This window comes from Lycorma delicatula, chromosome 5 (assembly GCF_047948215.1).
Source record: "Lycorma delicatula isolate Av1 chromosome 5, ASM4794821v1, whole genome shotgun sequence".
Classification (NCBI taxonomy): domain Eukaryota; kingdom Metazoa; phylum Arthropoda; class Insecta; order Hemiptera; family Fulgoridae; genus Lycorma; species Lycorma delicatula.
In genome coordinates, this window is record NC_134459.1 from 127,174,985 (window position 1) to 127,197,476 (window position 22,492).

The following is a 22,492-nucleotide window of genomic DNA, read 5'->3' on the forward strand; positions in this document are numbered from 1 at the left end:
TAAGCAAAAAGAATATGCACTTTTGAATTAAATAAATTTCCTTTATTCAAGGAATATAAAATTAATTTACGGATTAATATGATGTTTTCTTTAAAGAAACACGAAATTTTTCAGCTGAAGTTCTGGATGTGTCGAAACATAAAACGTTAAATAAAGATTTAAAAAAAAGTCGTATTTTGTTATAATCCAAGATTTCTATTGTTTAAATTATACACTGGCTTCACTGGTCTCTTACTATTATAAAAAGTCTTCCTTAAAATACAGAATTAATTATTCACATAAAAATATTACAGAAACATTGTCAATGAAAAAAAAAACTGTTCTAAAATACTGGTAAAATTTTAAATAGCTCAACTGCTGTCGGAATACTAAATCATATCGTAGATAACCTCCAGCAAATAATATTGAGAAAATTATTGGAATAATATTTTTTATGCGCTTCATATTATCAGCTGCCACTTCAGCAATCTTGATCAGAACTTATTCATACTGACTGATGTACTAAATATATATAGTCGTACAAAAGATTTCTGGTTTTTTTAATTTCGATCTTTTACGGAGCGCGACAAGGTACAGCGCAGCGACTTAACAAATACAACCACTGCCACTGTTACCGTGTTTACTGTACGTGCGACGCGACTGGCTCACCTGCCTCCGGTTACTTGAGTAAAAAACATAAAATAAAATAAAAATATTGACCGCGACGAGAAACACCAAGTGACGACAAAGCGCGGGCGAAGCTGCGTCGGGGATGCTAATATATATATGGAATTTAATTCGTAAAAATACCTCAAAAGTAGCAAATTAAAGTCAAATTGTAATGTTTTGGACTCCTTCGTCAGATCTAACCTTCTATAATCCTGGTTTCGTTAAAGAGTATCCTAGATTTTAAAACGACCATTTTTAAAGCCTTCTAACTATAAGAAAATTTAACGACGTTAATTACATCGAACTAAAAGTGTTACAATCATTACCGTGATGATATTAATAAATAGGGTAGAGGATGGAATTATTTAAAACTGTTTACAGTGACTATAACTTATATCAAAAACAGATTATAAAAGCACGTATTCTATTGTTATAAAAGCTTATTTCCTGTATGTAATTTAACGGAAATAAAATATGTGTGTGTATGAACTAAACGAATATCACCTTTATTAAACGATACAATTATTTTTCATACAGCTCTATAGAATGCTTATAAAAAAAACTAACATTTACGAGGCTCCACAGAGGTGTTTACAGGAAGCTATAAATATTGCAATTGGTTTTTTCATCGTTACCGAAATGTATAAGCACGTACGATTGAATTAACAGTAGTAAAAAACCGAATCACTAGTTAAAGTTTTCCTGACAGATGATGTTCTTCAGAACAATTCAGCGTATGATAATTAACGAGTGTTTTATTTCGCTTTGGTTTTATCTGTAATTCATTCTCTTCAAATTATTATTGTTCTTTCCCTCTAATCTACTATGTAATGTGAATATAAATAATTGAAACCCATAAAGAATCTACTTATAAATGGAATAGCGTTTAACGATCGTCGGATAAATAAATGTAATTTTTCAAAATAACAAACGCTTTAATAAATGTGAATAAATTTAAGATAATACATCTTAAATCGAAAGATATAATAATGTTCAACTTCTTTTTAACTAAATTTAGTAAAAAATGTATAAAGTAAATTTATAAACCGTTAAAGATTAACTGTTTTCAGTAGTTTTAATAAGATCGGGAATCATTTAAAAACTAGATCCGTTGTTCTGAGTAGCATGTCGTAAACTATAGTTTCTTATTTACACAAATCGAATCTCTTATTTTACTTGTTTACTTTTTCGAAATTTAGTTATAATGTTAATAGCTTTTATCAAATCCGGAGAGCAGGAACTGCTTTAAATAACTGGTGCTTTATTTTAAAAATCGATAGATATATAAACATGCTTTAGTATACCGTACAATTGTATAGCGATTCACATAAGTATACGGTTTCACAAGATTTTTAATCTATCAAATACAAATATAAATACTGAAATAATAAAACATGAAATCTATCTTAGTCAAAGAATATGAAATACTATTTGTTTATACACACACTGACAATCAATCGTTCGATTGAAATCAGTCATCTAGTAACCAATCAATCATGAATGAATTAATTGGGTTTACTGATGAGTACAGAGAAGAGCAAGTTTATTTAGTCAATCGGTTATTACAAACGAAAGGTGGGCGGAGAATAGCTTACGTGAACAAAGAAGCGATCAATCGACCATTACTTAAGTGGGAACTAGTTTGTCATTTAATATATAGAGTGTCCTTTAAAGGTGAGGCCAAACTCTAGGAAGTGATTTTACTTAACATACTGCAGAAAAAATGTCTACTGAAAAAAATAATTTTTCAAGAACGGTTGAAGATAACGCAATAAAATGTTTTTAATAAGGATAAAAATAACGATACCCACGTTGAAAATTTTCAAAATGGCGATCGTTTCACAACTTTTCAATCTTAAATATCTAGGAATTATTGGATTTATCAAATTCTGTTGCATTACAAAAATTATGAAACTTCTTTTTATCAAATTATCAAGAATTTTTTTATGAAGCAAAACGATACCCTTAGTCGTAAAATCCGACCACAACAACTTAGTAATTACTAAAAGTAGGCCTCAACCGATATGGCGGCCACCATATTTTTTTATTATCGTGACTCACTTTCTAACTAAATCAAATTTTCCTCTATAATAACGAATACTAAACTACGATAATAAAAAAACAAGATGGCCGCCATGTCGGTTTAGGCCTACGTCTTGCAATAACTCTGTTGTTTGTCGTCGGATTTTTACGACAAAATTGTCGTTTTGTTCACAAAAAAAAAAATGCTTCATAATTTTTATAATACAACACAATTTGATGGATCTAATAATTCCTAAGATATTTAAGATCACTTCCTAGAGTTTGGCCTATCTTTAAAGGACACTCTGTATACTAATAAAGAAATATTTGTGTATTTTTTTGCACAAAGATTAAAATATTATATATATGCGATTCTTTATAGTCTATTCTTAATAAAATATCTCTATTTAGTAGTTAGTATTAATCTATTACTTCTATGTAAAGAGTACATTTCTTATATACCGTACACTTTAACCGCTTATAAAATTTCATAAAAACGTCAGTTTGTGAAATTCCCTTCGATTTTCTTTATTTATATAAAAATATTCCTTTTTAACTGTTTTCATTATTTTTATTATAAACTGTTCTCGAAAATAAACGATAAAAGCAATTAAATGGACTTTAAGAAAAGAAAAGACAATAGACCTACACAAATCTGAACGATAATACCTTCAATCAATATTATTTTATTTTACCGAACTTATTTTACCGACAATCTTGAGTACAAATAAATTAAAAATTAAATACAAGTAATAATAAAAATTTGATGAAAAAATGTAAAATACGAGAAAGAATTTGTAGTACATCTTTCTTCAGAGCTAAATTTTAAGAAAATACTATAAAAACGACATTAAAAGTAATTCCTTAGCGTACTTGAAAATAAGGCCGAACGTCAGGAATATTTAACAGAATATTTCTGAGTTCCAGCAACCTAAGTAATCGCTGAGTAGCCGTGCGGCAGTTTAATATTCAATGGAGGTTCCTATACTTTGTGGAAGTTAACAGCAAGAGAATGAAATAATTGTAAATATGACATCCTCCGAGAATATTAGAAAAATTTCTGATTTTAAATCTAATTTTGCGTTTTTGAGTACTTTGTATGAAATTAACTTCCACATACATTATTTACCAGTTTGATTAAGTGTAAACGAACCGACTTTAGGCTTTCCTGTCGGCAGCTTATTTTGTTCTATTACATCGTTACTTATAACTATCTATTTATATAATTTCTATATCTTATTATATGGAATAACGGAATGTAAATCCTCTCAAAAACGAGATATAGTTTACATTCTCTTTAAAATTACTGAAATTTAACTTTCTGATAATATTCTCTGGCAACAGCATCTAATATAGGTAATCTTAATACGAAATCGACTGTATTCTCAAATATCTATACAGCATTTCTACAACAATCCACGGACAATAATGAATAAAATTAGATTCACAATTCAATGAAAATCAACGCAATGCACTATGTTTTCTTTCCTTTTATTTTATATACTACAACATCAGATATTGAAGTGAAATCTTCCGTTAGACTGGTAGTCGCCGGCAAGGAGTCATCGTACCGGAAGAACAGCCACGACGTGGAGAAAAGAAAGAGACAGCCTCTGTCTCTATAAAGCAGCAAGCTCGTCAGATTTTGTCTGAGCAACAACCACTATAATATTACATGCTATATAATAGAGAAAAACAACTTAAGGTATAATAGTAGAGAGAGAAAGAGAGAGAGGGATAGAGAAAGAACGTGCGCGCGCGCATGATTTGTACTTGTCTATACAAAAACGCTAGCTAAATACTATATAATCAATTATTAATTAAAATATAAACAAACATAAATACTGAAGAATGAAATATTAAAATTAAATAAATTATTAAATATCTTAAGTTGTAGAATTAGAAATCGTTCAAAAATAATGATAATATCAATCACAATAACTTTTTCCCTAAATGTAACATCAATGTTGTATTTTTTATGATATTATGTTTTCAAATAAATAAAAGACATTTCATCTGAAACCTAAAAAGAATAACAGTTTAATAAATAACGCGTCGATTTTAAACGGTCTCAGTGCTAACAGAAACTGCATGGCAATTTAAATCTGAATAGTTTTTTTTATAAAAGTGAGGCGACACAATTTAAAAATTTAAATAAAAACAGATTCAATCGGTATCTAAAAGAATGCTAACCTCAAATGCTTTATCGAAATGCAATTATTTAATTAATTTTTATTTTAGCCAAAACATACACACCAAACAAAATTCGTTAAAATTATGAACGATAGATTTACAGAAAACCGAACACTTTATAACACAATTACATCAATTATTTCTCTCGGCCAGTCAAAAAAAATTTACCATAATACACTTTTATTGCGTTTATTACATTAAATAGTTTAATTTTACTCAATATTTGTAACTATATTATAACTAGCATCTACTAATTAGCCATCTCTGTATCAATTCCTTTTTATTTTAATTTTATTATAATGTTGTACGTATATAATATGTATTGCACACTGTAACCGTTTTTATTGAAGTGTGCAACTGATAAAGTTTCCGAAAACTGTAAACTGAAGTTATAAAAAAAAACTATATATCTACAATAATAAAAAAAGAACACCATCAGAAAAATCTCAACATAAGCGCATAACGCTTCTTACAAAAGTTATTCCACAAAAACATTACAACATTAAATACGGTAGCTCTAAAGAAAAAATAGAAATACAGTTTGTGAAAATGATACTCATACTTGGAACAGGTTAAGCTACCAGGTTAATTAAATACGAATTAAAAAAAACACCTGTTTAGTTTTTTTTTTGTACTGGACTGAGTGAAATTATATTTCTTAAAATTAACAATATTGTAAATTTAGAAATTGTAAGTTTCTAATTATGTTTAATTACTTAACTTAAAAAATGTACTTGTTAACATTTGTTTCGGTAAGGTGAATTATCAAAATTTTACTTCGTAATTAATTTTTCCGGCTGAAATTAACAATAAAATATAATCATTCGACTAATTCCTTCACGGTGAAGGATGAAATTCACTATCAGACTAAAAAAAAAATCTTTATAACAGGACTTATAAACTATTTTTTGGAAAATAATGAGTAAATTAGTCCATACTCCACGATTTCGATCCTCTATCATCGGAATATGAAGACTTTTTTCTCCTAATAAATAATTTTATGCTTCTTGGTAGTAGTTTTAAAATTAATTCCGCCTTCTAGTTAACATACAGTGCGCCATTCCCATGAGTTAGTGTGTATTATCGGTCCTTACGTCAATCGATTCGATTCATTTTTGTATAAATTTTCGTCTCTCGTGTTTTAAAATTCTTACCTTAAATCTTACAACGCTTCATTGTATCTTTATTTAATTAAGATATTCCAAGAATTCACCCAAGAATATTCCAAGTACGTCACCCACACGATATACGGGTACTTATTAATAGTATGTACCAAATACTAAAATTTTCTTGTTTCTCCTAAGTAATTAATTTGTATAGCATTTTCCGTTTTTTAATTTATAACGTATTGATTTTTCTCTGAAAAATGTTAAAGAAAAGATTTAAAATATTTCTCTGATTAGGAATTACTGGATTTATTTTTTCCAGATTGTTTCTAGTCTAATTGGCTAAGGTTGGACTCGAGTGTTCAGAGACAAATAAATAAACTGTGAATAAATTATTATAAAAAAAGCCTTTTAAGTAATTTTTTTTTTTTACAACTTCTGGTATAAAAATAGACATGGATTAACTGAAATCGCTTGATTCGTTGGTAATGAATAACAAAAAGGAAGAATCAGCTGAAAAAACAAGTTAATATAAAAATGGAGAGGACGATGAAGGAGAGTATATCCTACATATTAATAAACTAGCGAGCAAACCGAGTGGGTTCCATGACACAGCGTTTAATAATAAACGATTATTTAAATTTCTATTACTTCTAAGCACGAATAAAGATGAATAAATAAGAGTACAGAAGCTAAAAATAGAATAACCATATAAATTATGTTATTAATAAACAATAAAAAAAAAATCTTAAATACATAAGTTGAATGAAAATTATCATTCACCTACGATCGAGTAATAAAATATTTTTATAGAAGAAAGACCTATCTCTCTCCACGTAGAAAACGCATCGAATATAATGTATTTTAAACACGCACGATATGTAACGCAATAAAACACGATTCTATGACAGTTTACAACTCCTCCGCGTACGAGTTTAAAATATCGCACTAATTGCAGAAACTAATATTATATTTCCAAACAACTTCCTTTGATTTAACATGCATTTCCAAGAAATTATAGCAAAAAAAACCAATAAAAACGTACATCCACCCAGTGCGTTCGTTAAACCTTATTAAATTCTTCACGTATGAACTTGAAACAAGAATTCGAGAAGAAGCAGTAAAAGTTACTTACAAAGTAAACCATTAAGATATTTAATAAAGATGATTTTAATGATAGTGTTTAATGATTTTTTTGTCATGCGCCTAAGCATCCCTGAATCCACTTCAACATCTTAATCTACTTTTCAAAGTATTACATGATGTATATAATATACGAGTACATACGTACATTTGTATGTACTATACACACTTGGATTCACGATAGCTACGAAGCAAACGATTCAATCCCAATATAACGTAATAAATTGAATATTGTAAATAAAGGATCAACACATGAAAAGCCTCTGCTTTAATTGTCAATGAATTTTAATTTTTGCAAACTTTACAGAATATTCACTACTGTTATTTACCAAAAAGAACATGGTGTTTATCAGACCTAAGCTGAAGATAAGCAACTATCAAACGAATCTACGACAAAATGAATATCAACAAATTAAAGGAAGATTGAGAATCTTCCACATAAAAAAAGGTTGAAGCTGTAAGTACAGAATATTCTACTATAACCACAAATGGCGAAAATTAACATTTACACCACAACAGTTAACACTTATTACGGGGGAAAAAAAGATTTGATGATTACAAAATTCAAAATCCTTAGTGTGATGGTGCTTAATTTCATTAAACGAAATAATTAATAAACATTTTTAAGGAAAATAAATAAATAATCTACAATAGAAAGAAAACAATCGGGCATGGCACGGGCCAGTATTGAACTAGTATTTAGATGCATACAGTCATTCCAGCCACCGAGATTTTACTAAAGAATATAAAACTTCCTCGTACATTCGGGTTATCTTGGAAACGTCCAAAATTTTTAGAAAATTGATGAGATATGCGGCAGTAATTATTGAATTAACTTAACGTATAGGCGTACTGACCAACCATTATAGTGAAATAACAGTTCGTCGATATTTTATTGGAGGTTTATAGTACAGTTGGATACTTCCACATGCCATATAATTCTGATAATGGCTGTGGGAGGGTTATTCCTTTAAGAATCCCGCAACTGTTATCGGATGACTTTCAAATTTCTGTAGCCTAACATTGCCGATGATCATAAAAAATCATTATTATATAATGCGGTAAATGCCGTGAACTATAGAGCTAAGACATTCTTCGTGATCTGGTGGGAGTGAACCCGTCTGCGAGTCGAGCTGGAAATACTGTTATCCGTCAGATGGCTGCATAATAAGTCTAATAGGTGAATCTATCTGTCAGGTAACGATGGGTTTTCTAATTTCTCCAAAAATATAAATATACGACAGAAGGGTAACGCAGTTTATTAAACATAGTTTTACAAAGAAACTTTGTGCTTTAGTTCACTCAAAACTGAATTCGCACGATTCCAGTTTGATAAAACAAGTGAATAATTATGGCAGTGTTATTTTCAGCATTGCTTTCAAGGGACAGGTAATAATCGTAAACATCAGTCAGCATTATTAGTTTTTCCACTACAGATTATATAGTGGAAAAACTACTAAATTCCACTGCAAAAGAATTATGTAGGTAGCTTACAACAAATTTAGATTATAAATCCCAATTTGTTTCTACGAATGTGGCGAATGAAAACTAGTCGACTCCAATCGAAACTGAGTTTTCCGAGTCACGAAGTTCGCCGTTCGGAACAATGTGAAGGTGCCACACGTAGGGATGACCATCAGCTGAATTTCAGTCGTTTGGTGTACTGAAGTGTAACAACATATTCGATCAGTAAAAAAGGAAACGGGCTAGACATGGGACTTATTATTCCTTAACGTAGTGGTAAGGATTTTGCTATAAACAAATAGTTATTAAAATAACTCGTTTAGTGTTTGGTAGCCGACAATTGTTTGATACATTTTTTTATTACTTCCATATGGTTGAATCGAACCATTTATGAAGTAAGTCGCATTGAACTAATAAAATTGTGACAATTGAATGAAGTATTACAATTTAAATAGTCGATGAAATGTAAAATAAAGAAAAACAATATTTTCATCACGCAATAATACACTCATATAATTTTCTAATATAACATTGAAAACTATTTAACCTCAATCTAGAATTAAAAAAAAAACAAAATTACGTTTAATTTTTAAATCTGGTAATAATTACGAAACGATCTTTTGGAAAAAAAAGTTGATAATACGCTGTCAAGCAATATTTAGATCGTACTACATCAATATTTTTTACGTTACTATGACAAAAGATAGCAGTCAATTATGTCTTCATGGTCAGCTCTTCCGTTCCGGTTTGCAGAACATAATTATTTAAATACTATGAAAACGAGATAATTAAATCATCTTTTCAGATACGTGACGGAACATAACAAAAATATTAATCTGCTGGCACAAATGCAATACTTAATACAAGTTTTAAGACAATAAAAAAAACTAAAAGATAAACAAGCTTCCTTACACGACCACATCTTATACAAGAATTTCATTCATTAGAAAAAGTAAGGTTATCAGCCGAGTTGACCAAAACTATTAACTAAGTTATAAAACCCAATCATCACAAAAACTTCCTCAAATAATTACAGCGGGAAATGACAAGATAAATGAAAAAAGTACAAAAACTGTTGCAAAGTTCAACTGTTGCAAATTTTGTACAAAAATGTAAACTGATAAATACCAATTAATGAACCAATATGTAAAATAAATTTTATCACCGTTAGAATTAATTGATAACAAATCCCAATTAATCGGGTGTTTAAAAGTTAACAGCAACAAACTATAATTTTTCAGTGGCAAGGTGAACACCCAAACTGCCAAATATGGCAGTTGACACCTTGCTACCCAGATTTGATTCGGCTAGATTTTTTTCTGTGGGGTTTCATTAAAAATCGTGTTTATGTATCACCTTCTCTGCCGATCATGTTGAGCTACGATTTCGAATTAATGATCCAGTTGCAGAGGTAACACCCGACTTGTTCGCTACAATCTTAAATGAAATTGACTTCAGGTGGGATGTATATGTCGCATTATAAACGGAAGCCATATCGAACCAAAGTGAATGTTGGTGACAAACTTGTGTTTTTCTATTAAAGCGACCTCAACCGAATACGTAAACGACTTCAAAAATTTTTTATATGCTTTTATATTTGTTAAATCAATTTTGAATCACCCGGTACTTCTAGGACTAACAGATGATGCGTCTTCAACCCCACACGTTTTATCGACAGCTGTTACAGAAGTGTAATGAGGTTAATAGAAAGGGGTAGTTGAAAACCTTTATCCACGTCAACGGGATACTATTAATTTAGTACTACTGTTACAATTTATCGATTTCGCTAAAAAAGATGAAGTATCTAATGATATCAAAGCAATTTATATTGGTTTTAATTTTTAAAAAACCACGGAAATTCTTCTTTTTTTTCTACCTGTGTTCATATTCATAACAGAAATTTCCTATAGAAAAATGTAAGCTACATAGAAAATTTATTAAAAAAAAATTACCTCGACGTAAAGTGTTTTTTTTCGTTAATGAGAACAAATTCGAGCATTTTTTTCGTAATTGATTGCAAGTCAGACCGAATGAGAAAACAAGAAATATATTTGGGAAAAAGTACAAAGAACTCAAATATTCAAAAAGGAAAATTATGAATGAGTTATCAGCTCGAAATAAGGGTTTGCCCTACGACAAATAAAAAAAAGCTTTGGTTAATCGATCAACTTAAAGCTTTTTTTGATCAAAGATCTATCGATTTTCGATTTTCTGTTGCATACGTAGTTTAAAATTCCGCTTTAAAACGATTTTTGTTTGTACGGCAATTAGTACAATTGTTTTAATATAATTTTTCGTGCATCTGTACAATTAGGATATCTCCTAAATTTGTTACTATTTAATTGATCAGATACATACAGTAGCTGAGAGGAAACCTCCAGGGTTTCAAACAGTAAATGAAAGTAAACCTTAAGAAAGTATGTCCTTGTGGGAGATGAGATGAGATTAAAAAGCTTCAATGCATAGGTCACATCGAAGAAAAAATGGGACAAAAAAATCGTCAAGACCCGTGAACAATATCAAATGGTAAATGTCTTCAGAGTAAAAACCGTCTAATAAACGATTTAGATTTAGCCATCAAAAAAATATCGAAAGTGTAATTGAAATGAGATAAGTCATCCGGGCCAAATTTAACCAAATGAGATTACCTAATGGTAGCGCACTTAATCAGTTTTGTGATTCCCCATTATGCAACCATCTAAAAGAATTTGCAAAAGAGATATTTGTACAAGCATAATGATCACTTTCATTTACCATAAATAATAAAGCCTGTATTTGTTGATTTACCACAACAATCCTTGTTGAAAGTTGTGTAAAAGGTAAAATCCTAATGTTCCCTCACAATGTTGTTAAGAGGTCACGATTAGAAAAAAAAAATTTTGTTTTCATGGGAACTCTTTCCTTTGACGATTACGATCAACAGTTAGCAATTTAAAAATAGAAGTATTGTCAAATTTAGATCATGGAAGAAATAAGAATTCTGCACGGATGAAATTTAATTGTAGGAATGAAGAAACCAGATATCATAATAATCAATCGTAGCGAAGGCATCTTAGAAACAGAAAAGAATATGAGAAGGAAGCACTCAAGTTAAGAGGAAGTTAGAAGATAAACCTTTAAAAGATAAAGATCCTGAAATCCTTCATATAGTGTAGGACATTATTAAATTATAACAATATATTTATCTCTTAGCATCCTTTTGCATTTTTCCGAAAACTAAATTTCATTAAATGTTTAGTACCTTTGTACCTTTCCCCCGGGAATCAAAAGAGTTACGTGCGATACATTTTTTGGTGTGTTTTCCAAATTTAATTCTGTTCACTAAAAATGTGCATCTATCTATAAAATGGTAAAACAAGTAAGAGTTTATTTCTAATAGCAGCTGAGAAAAAAGGACATTAATATTATGGAACATTTTTACGGGTCACGTCGTTTAAGTAATTCCTTAAACAGGGAAATTGGCAATTTCAAAATGGTGGTGCACAACCACAAAAAAGGTTACGTGTTGCTATCTATAAAAATAACGTTCAAAATATACTATTTATGCGAAGTTTTCCGGTCGGTCATTATGGAGCAGTGGACGGACGGGTACATAGCAAGGTTTTGCTGTTAAAAGTATTTTGTAAAAATAATGGCAATTAGGGAACAGCAGGTATTTCGAACACATTCAAAAGAACCAGACTGAAAACAGTTCAAAAATTCCAAAGATCATTTATGCTGTTAGCGCAGAATTCGGCATAGCTTCAAGGCGTGTTAAGTGGTTTCATGAAACAAAATTATCAATACCGGTCGAATGACAATTCAGACCAGTTGCAGGGACGATCGCTCTAAGCAAAAGAGATACTGTGTGATTCGCTACGTTGTCAGCTGCCATAATAAACCCATTTTTCTTCGAAGATGAAAAAAGAAATGCAAAAAAATCAATTCAGAACAAATTCAAACGTTTCTTGTCCGTCATATAGACGCTTTTATAGACACTTTATCGTCAAATGAATTGGTTTCAACAAGACTGTGCTGCGGCGTACATTTCTTGCAATTGGAAATAAAGAAATTGAATAAAGAAACAAATAAAAAAAGAAAAATCTGTCTTTTTTGCCTTTAACGCCGGTTCCTGTGAACTGATTCGCCTGAAAATCAATAGAACTCTATTCCCAATAGGTTTAAGTCATCCCATCAAGTTTCATCAAAATTGGTTTAAGATTTGCGTCTGGTATGTATGTAAAATCGTTTACATACATACATACACATATGTTATAAACCAGGCAGACGCAGTAACGACTTCAAAATTCTTTGGAAGTCTGCTGAAAATAGTAAATTATTTTTTATTACTTCAAGGGTTTTCATGAAATATGTGAATCAGGGTGGAGGAACCATTTCATGAAAACAATAACTAACCCAGAAAATAACTTTCTTTCTTTTTCCTGTTTAGCCTCCGGTAATTACCGTTCAGATATTACTTCAGAGGATGAATGAGGATGATACGTATGAATGCAAATGAAGTATAGTCTTGTACAGTCTCATTAAGACCATTCCTAAGTTGTGTAGTTAATTGAAACCCAACCATCAAAGAACACCGGTATCCACGATCTAGTATTCAAATCCATGTAAAAATATCTGGCTTTACTAGGACTTGAACGCTGGAACTCTCGACCTCCAAATCAGCTGATTTGGGAAGACGCGTTCACCACTAGACCAACCCGGTGGGTTAACCCAGAAAATAACTAAACTATGTTTTTGTTAAGTATTCCGTATAGTTGGAAAAATGTATAACATTATGCATTGCATAATGCATAAGATGTATATGGATCTGATTTTTAGGGGATTCGAGACTTACTTTTTTAAGCCAAAAACTAGGAAGTATAGCTAAAATATAAACGACTATCTCCATGTCGATTAAGAATACAAAAGAAGTGATTTGTTTAAATATATATTAATCGATAAACTTGAGTTTACGGATAAAATATTTGTAATTAAAACCTACATAATTATAATTATCACGTTATTTCAAAAGTGAATTTAAGAGAAAAACTTTTACTTAAAATGACGGAACGCGAATTGATGATAAAATCACAAATATAACGACCCATTCCATTTTCTGTAAACCACCGAAACAATAGTACATTGAAAAATAAAGACACTAAAATCAGACTGGTAACCGCGAAAGTCACTCGAAAGAAATAAAACAAATTTCGAATTCTGAAATTCAGTTTTCGAGTTCGTTCATATCTATTATGGAAAATAATACGCTAAATACGTTGAAAATAAAAAGACTTTTTACGTTACAAGAAATACGCGACAATAATTAAGTCGTGCAATTAATTGTACATACACAATGATGATTCAGTACCGTACCAGTTACGAAGGGTAATCGAACAGAACAAATATAGCGTTCATTATGGATCGGATGAATGGGGATTATATAAGTTACCGTGTGGGAAGGATTATAGGTGTAATACAGGTCGGCCGATGATCAGGCTTATATAAATTGAATCTATACGAACATGCCAAACGGGACCAATTCCTTGTTTAACACAACCGATCGATGTGCTCTATTCCTTCGTCACTAATGATGTCACTTCCGTACACAAATGGAAACACAATAATAACTGTATCATCCCCTAAAAAAAAAATATGATAATTTATTTTTAAAATTAAGTTACCGACAAAAATCAATCATTTTTAATGATCCTATCACGCAACCCCAAACACACGCTACGTAATAACTTCAATATTCAACTGTAAAATTCTTCGTTCCGTATAAAAAATAATGCTCCTAGCATTATTATTACTAATTACTACGACTACTACTATTACTTATAACAGCAATACAATACAAAAGTTATACACATATTGGTAATACGATAACACGATATGTGCATATGTCTATTAGGATTTCTATATATAACATACACGGTATTTAAACGAATACAAAAAGTACACTCGTCACAAAATTAATTTGTAAAAACTGAAAGTAAGGAATTTTGTTAGGGTTTATCTTCTATGCGATACCTAATCACAGCTATTTGCTGAACTGTTCACATACTACTTTTTAAACTAATTTTTGCTCTCCTAATTACTCTAATGATGTTGAAATCATCAATGAAAATCAAGATATTTGTTTCTAGTTAAAAGATTCTACGTATCTACGAACAAGTAATAAACAAATTTTACGAAATACGACGAGCTGAATATCCAAGAAATTTTATTGAAACGCCATTTATACAGAATGGTAAAAAATAGGGGATTTCCATACCTTGAATCTATGACGCTAGCATAGCTAACATGATTTACATTATGAAAAATCTTCAATTATTTTTTCAATCCTTTTAACTCGGTTCTTATAAATATTTTAATTGAATCTTAAAAATGCATAGGTTTGGTGTTTTGTTGCATCATAAACTATTTTTTTATGAAAACCGATTCAATAGTAGAGTTTAGCTATGAGCCGTAGCTTAATAAGTCGAAATTTGTTTGCAAATCAAATGAAGATGTTTACCATTCAAGAGATGTTTCAGATAAAAGAAACGAAAACGATTAATTATGTAAAAAATATTTTTACAAATTTTGTACAACTAAATAAATTTTTTATACATTGGGCAATAAATGGTAATACTTTAGAAAACACAAACGAAAGAGAAAGGAAAATTGTGAGATCTCTTGAATCCAAATATACCCCAAAAAAATCTTGATTACAGAACTCTTTCAAGTAAGAACCTCTTTATAAACATTGTACAGCGTTTCTAAATTTCATAATTTTACAAATTTCGTTTATCTACTACGTTACAGAGACTATTCAACTATAGTCATGAAAATAGGCGCGAGAAACAATGCAACAGAGGTAATGATTCCATTAAAACTTTTAAAAATAGCATCTAAAGACTGTTGTACCCAAAAGAGGGGAGGATGAACTTCACAAAGATTTATCCGGTAGTAGTAATTAATTTATTTTTTTTAAAAACCGGAAATCAAATACAAGATTCTTTTTTCAAAGAAAAACATAGACTTTATAATTTTTTTAAAAACCAATTTGAAACGTGCATTTGATTAGGTATAAATGCAATTTTAACTGCTAACAATAGGAATTCAGTCGAGTTTAATAACTTTAAGATGCTTTAACCTTTCAACTTGAAAATTGTCATTTTTTCTCTGAAATAAATCAGGGCAAAATTTAAACCTATATAGATTATTACTTGATTAACTTGTTGTAGTAATAACTCAGAATATTTTAATTTGGAGATTTTCAATTAGTGTATATGTTATCGTGAAAAACCAGTAATCAGGCAAATGTCGATATTCTCCGGTGAATGTCGACATATACCAAATACGTCGGTGAAAAACCGAAATATTTCCTTATTCGGACCTTTGCCGGTATACGTCGAAAAACACAGATAAGCTATGATGGGGATCGAAACGATAATTAGAAATTGAAAAAAAAAAAATCACCCAATACAAACAATCTCTAAGGTAGATAGATTACGCGAAAAATCCTCGTAAAAAAGCAAGTTTAATTAAAGATTTAAGCCAAACATAACCTACTCTCGCTAACCACGTCTAATTAACGTTAAATATACAAATTATCTATGTTATTCTCCAACATTGGAGGAGATTAATCAAATTCATCGTATTTATAAAAAAATTTAATCAAATTTTCAGCTTTTTATAAATTGGAAGGGCCAATCAAGATATGCAGAACTGCACGAAAGAACGATGACAAATAAATGGTCAGAGGTTTGTTCTTTGTTCAATTTTTTTTTATAAAGATTTTTATTCAACTTTCACCATCAGCATGATGGATGCGGTGAATTGAATTAATCGTCTCCATGTTGGAGAATAACAAATGTAATTTGTATATTTAACGTTAATTAGACGAGGTTAGTGAGTGAAGCAACCCGTAGCTTATGTTTGGCTTAAATTTAAACTTTCTTTTTCGAGGGTTTCTCGTAATATACTTATCTTAGGGATTGGTATTGGGTGAATTTTTTAAAATTTTTAGTTATCGATTCGACCTCCACCACAGCAAATTTATGTTTGCCGAAATATATATCGGCGAAATCTAAATGTATAATAATAATAATAATATTAAGCAAATATTTCATCGACGTATTTGATATGCGTCGACATTCACCGGAGAATAAATGACATTCTTTAATTTCGGTCTTTCACAGTGACATATATGTTAAATGTCTTAAAACAAAGCAATAGAGCTTCGCTGAAGCTAAACGAAATCTATTTATAAAAATTTACTAAAAAATGTCGAAAACAAACATTTTTTCTTTAAGGAAATTATTTGAATAACAAGAGATATTGTAAAAGGCAAAAGTAATTATCAGTAATATCACAGGGGAAAAGGTTATATTTTAAGCTGTACAAATTGTTCACCAATATGGTTGCCAGGTTTCTACTGTTTGTATAAATATTAATTTAAAGGACAAACAAATGACACAATTCTTATCTTCATAAAAATTAGATTTGTATGTTTAATTTATTTCATAAGTATTCAGAATATTCAAATGTTGAACAATGTTAAACAAATAAAATTTCCGGAAAACAAAAATTTTCTATAAACACAATCACGGCAACCCTAAATGATATAACTAGAAATATTCATGAAGTAAAAATACAAAAGAAAATGTTACGCTGTAAAATGACAGTTGAAAAAAGAAAAATACGACCGGGATACAAACAATTGAAAAAAAATGATCCGGTTACAATGATAAGGGGAAAATAAAATGAAGACGAAATGCTCATCTTATTTTTATTAATAACATAGAATAATATAACTCTATAGTTTACTTCTTTTAGACAAAGAAAAGAGTAAGTAGAACGGGATTCAAAAATCTTTGTAACTGAAAGTCAAATTAACGGCATAAACATAACATTAAAGTTAAACCATTAAAAATGTACGTATATATTTTATAAAACGACAGAGGAAAATTTGTAACCAGAAGCAATCAACTATAATTAAGTGCATTAACCTCTAACAGCAGAGTAAATCTGTAATTAAATTTTATTAAAGGCAGTACATAACTACTGAAGAAAAAAGTCTGTAAACAATATAACAAACACACGTTTCGCTATGTCATAAAAGAACTAGTACCTAATACATGAAACGCTGCTTGTTATACAGTAATATTTTTGTGACAAAAAGAATCACTTAAAATGAAATTAAGCATTTAATTTCATTTCGATTAAGGATTTTCAAATTGATTAAGGACAAATAATTATCACTGTTAATCACATTAAAAACAAATATTACGGTAAACGCTTTAAAAAACCAAATATATTCAGCAAACGATGAACAAATACTCAACATCAGCGTAGCACACAAGTATAACATTTTTGTACACGGAAAAAGAAACAATCAAAATTTCCGTAACATAAACGCCATTGATATAATAAAAACAAAATTAAAACCAGTAGCACATTAATTAGTTAATTAACATATTTTTATTTATTTTTTTTACGTTGTGGCAAACTTAAAACGTCGATTTACCTTACATATTTCCTCATTAAACAAGCTGCGTCCTTCACTCACCTGTAATAAAAGGAAATAAAAAACATTATTTTCATATAACATTTATAAAAAAGTAAATGAGAGAATAATTATCTCCAAATCCAGATAAAGAATAAATAAATTAAGTTAAATAGATAAAGAAGTCTATTTTATTAAATTAAAACCCTGTGTATATTATTCAATTTAGATGCATAAACGCGACCAGCTAGATGAATCCACATTAACAATCTCCGGATATAAGCTATAACTACTACCCGGAAGAGAACGCCATCATCCAACGGAATGGTTTTTATTTTCATTTACTTTAAAAAGTACTTTATAAAAATAGTAAATCATAAAAATTGCTTACTTAAAGAGGTGAAAAATAAAACCTCTATATGAGGTTTTATTTTAAATAGTCTTATTATTATTTGAAATATTATTATTTGAAATAGTCTTAATGAAAACAGTTTGAAACAAAGATATACACGAATACGCGCACGCACACAAACCCACACATTTACAGCTACGAAAACAAACATTAAAAAAAAAAATGACTGCAGAAATCGCACAGAAATAAGAGCGGCCAGTTCTTTTGGACGTAAGATCACACAAAACTGAATAAGATTGAAAAAAAGCAATCTGGGTTTAGATTCGGCTTGAGATCTTATGAAATACGGATTCTTTATTTAATACAGTATACTGAGATTTTTAACAAGAAATTGATTAAGGGCAAAATGAATTTAAGGGAAGACATCTGCTTTGGCATTTAATTTATGAAATTGACATCCGAGTACCAGATAAAGCAGGCTTAATTAATGTTTAAAGATCCAAAAGTAAGTATCGTGTAAAAAATTTAAAAAATCAACAATACCGATTTTTCGTTTCCGACGTCCTCACTATTTTGCAGTCAGAAATGTACTGATTTTCAAAGTACAAAGCACAACATACGATCGATTAACCACAAGCATCACATTTCAACTCGCTCATCACTGTTACTCGCTGCATAAACGCGTTCATACGCGCTTAGTTTTCATAAACTACAACTCTACACAGTCTACATAACCTCAAATTTTTTCGACCTTAAATTGAGTGTAACTAAACCAATTCAAGAACGACTCGACCAATCTTCATCAATATTAACTTGCACAACTTCTGATACCCTACTACAGTACATCTAAATTTCAACGAAATTGATGTAACAGTTTTTGAGATTTTCGACCAATAAAATTTCATACATAGGCATATATAAATATGTATACCGCAATTTTCTTTAAAAAATCGGTAAAAGTATAAATCCTACAAAATCAATAATTCTTTCTATAAAAAAAAACTACATTAAATTCTCTACAAAACAGTTTTTGAAGTAAATTTCTACTGGATATCGACCGAGTTATAACCCTTTCAAACATTACCTCCTTCAAATGAGAATAGTTTTTATATGCAGAAAAGGTACATCACATAAATATTTATACGCAAGGAAAATGTATGAAATTTATAAGATAAAATGGTGATGAGATTATAAATGAATCAAGTGTGAGAATGTGTCCATTGTGTCCAATAAAGTAAAATCCAGATATCACGACGAAGACCAATATCTGGACAACCCCATTGTGACTGAAGAACTGAAGGAAAACTTTGAACTATTCGTAACGATAGAAGATTTACTACTGATGGAGAACACAAAGCATTTCTTCTGATTTCCAGATCTCCTACAAAAGAAATTTCTGGTGAATATCATGGGTAAAAAAAAAGAAGATTTATGCTGACGGTATTCCCGACAACTGTTTTAACTCGAAGTAAAACCGAATGGGCAGCTTTCGACATTTCTGCCGATCACATAAGCGATAAACCGATAGATAAATCGTCTTAATTATGTTGCACTTGATATAATTGAATTGCCAAACAAAATGGGGAAATGAGGCCATCATCCCGAAACTTCTTAAAAAATGTCAAGCAAACTCTGAATACACGAAAATGATGGCTACCGTTTAGGCAACTTACTCGATGATTTCATATTTACTGATTGTGGAATAAAAAAAATTTATAACCATGCTGTGAATCGCTCAAGCGACACCGTCTCATAGAATCAAACAAACGACGCAACATATTGTAAGAAGCACTTTTACTTCCTTGGACGAAGTAAAGGAAGTATAATCGCGAAAAATGTAGGTTTTCAGACTTCAACGTAAATATCCATTTCGACAAGTTTCGGCGTGACGTACAAGTAGTACGTACGTATCTTGCATAACTCAAAAACTATTAGCCGTAGGATGTTAACGATTTAGATGTGCACTTCCCCTTTTTATTGCAATCGAATAAACCAAAAGTGTCCAAAAAAGCCTAAAAGATTTGGATTTTGGACTTTTTCTTAACTAATAAGTCCTCATTGAGAGCTTTTCAACGATATGTAAGTAGTACTTATTTTCATTGGTTCCAGAGTTATAGCAAAGTGAAATTTTAATTAATGAATATTTGGATCTTATAAGGGGAAGACAAATCGGTTAAAATCAGATATCATCTCCTTTTTCTTAACCTCTCACAAATAAATTTTTACGATAAATAATAATTCAATAACAATTAAAAATAATACCAGAGGTTATTAATGAAATAAAATTTTATGCACTTTTCATTTTAAAAAAATGTGTATATGTAATTTAATAGGCGTACAAGTAAATATTGTGGGGCCCACATCAGATTTTTTTTTGTACGGTAACGATCGCCGGCATTCGTCAAATCCAGCATTACTTCGAAAATTTTGCGGGGAAGAATTAACCACCCGCCATTGAGCCGTAATCTGGCCTGGAATGACATTCACACCTTTCTTAAGAAAGTTAATATTTCCTAAAATATTATTTTTAGGCTACACCTACTATCGTCTCTAGAGAATTCAGGAAATGCTTTTTAGCCCCGAAATATTCACCTACGCGTAATAGAAAGTGGGCAAGATTGTATATATTAACTGTTAGTATGTACAAGCGGGTAACGAATGAAGGGATCGAATTATTACTGATATAAAGAGTTCGCAACTCCTCTATTACAAGCCCCTATGGCCTCCTCAGAAGACGGATGATTAGTGGTGGGTCAGGGCTCTCCATTACTCCGGGATGGGAAATTGCCCAAAAGCGGAGGAACTTCTGCATGAAATCAACGGTATTAGAATACAGAAAAATACGGAAAGCAATTATATTGAAGATGTTACGAGATAATTCCTTACATTACGCTATGATAATTTATGTTAAATGTTCTAGAGTTAAAATAGCTTCTCATTCGGACCTCCGACAGAAGCAGCAAAAGAAATTGAACTACAAGGGAACAAGAAAGAAGACTTTGTTCAGAAATGAATCCAGACAAATAAATAATAATAAACAACAAAACAAATAATAATCATATGGACGAATAGATACACACAAAAATTATACGCACGTTAAAACCTTCGAAATAATATTATAAGAAAACTGTACTCATTCTGCGTTAATAATTTAGAGTACTACAAAACTTAAACGGTCTGTCAATACATTACTAAAAGCGAGATATTAGATTTCATAAGCCACACTATACGTTAGGCATATTTATTACATTAATATCCATTGATCAACGGATAAATAAAGACTGATAAGTTTTCTTTAAAGCCTACAATTTCTGATTTAAAGAAAAAATTGTATATACAAAACAAGAATTTCAAAAAAAGTTTGAGAATTACTTCTCAATAAAATTGTAGAAGAGTATTATAATCCATTCAATCGACTACACTCGCAAATATAATAGTAAAATGCATTCTTCACAGAACCGTTTCCAAACAACCGCACCATTCAAAACAGCTATTTCTCTCGTGCCACTTTCCAAAACTTTCAATCTCTTAGATTTAAATTCTTTTGTTAAATGTTTTTGGTTGGACGCGTTGAAGCGTAGATAACTTATCACCTTTAGAGGCTCATATGTACACAAAACAATACTTTTTCTTTAAATTTTATTAATTATCCGAAACCAGCGCGATAAAGGAACTAACAAGTTAAGTTAAATTCTTGATCACGCTCGTTTTTATAAACGCGGATTCCTGCTGCATACTAATACCATTAAAATAAAACGATAATAATGTAAACAAAAGATATAAAACATTTTTACATTCATCGACAACTGGCCTACATTGAATTCACAACAGACGAGTTAATAATAATTAATATTTATAAATTTTCTACCGACCGTCGGATGTGTTCTTCATAACTACTGGAGTGAACTGATGGCTGACGCGCTCACCCGATTCTGTTCTAAATTGTTTTCCGCCAATTATAACAAACCATCAAGACTAGTACAAGTTGAAAAGAAAAAAGGAAGTAGTTTTGCTCAGATATCAACAACCTGAATAAGACGGAAAAAATCACAAACCACGAAATCACTCAATAGAACACGCTATTAAAATTTA

The 22,492-nt window shown here is 30.4% G+C and overlaps 1 protein-coding gene across 6 annotated transcripts in view; it reads right to left on the bottom strand.

The window, feature by feature from the left end:
- Positions 1-22,492, bottom strand: part of slmb (beta-transducin repeat containing E3 ubiquitin protein ligase slmb) — a 163,816-nt gene that overhangs the window by 77,246 nt on the left and 64,078 nt on the right. For 4 of the 6 annotated variants that reach the window (XM_075367040.1, XM_075367038.1, XM_075367039.1 and 1 more), the window contains exon 2: positions 18,070-18,111. The exons of the other annotated variants lie outside the window; for them this stretch is intronic. In XM_075367040.1, the coding sequence (XP_075223155.1) occupies positions 18,070-18,111 (42 nt within the window). The remainder of the gene's footprint in view (positions 1-18,069; positions 18,112-22,492) is intronic. 6 annotated transcript variants of the gene reach the window in all.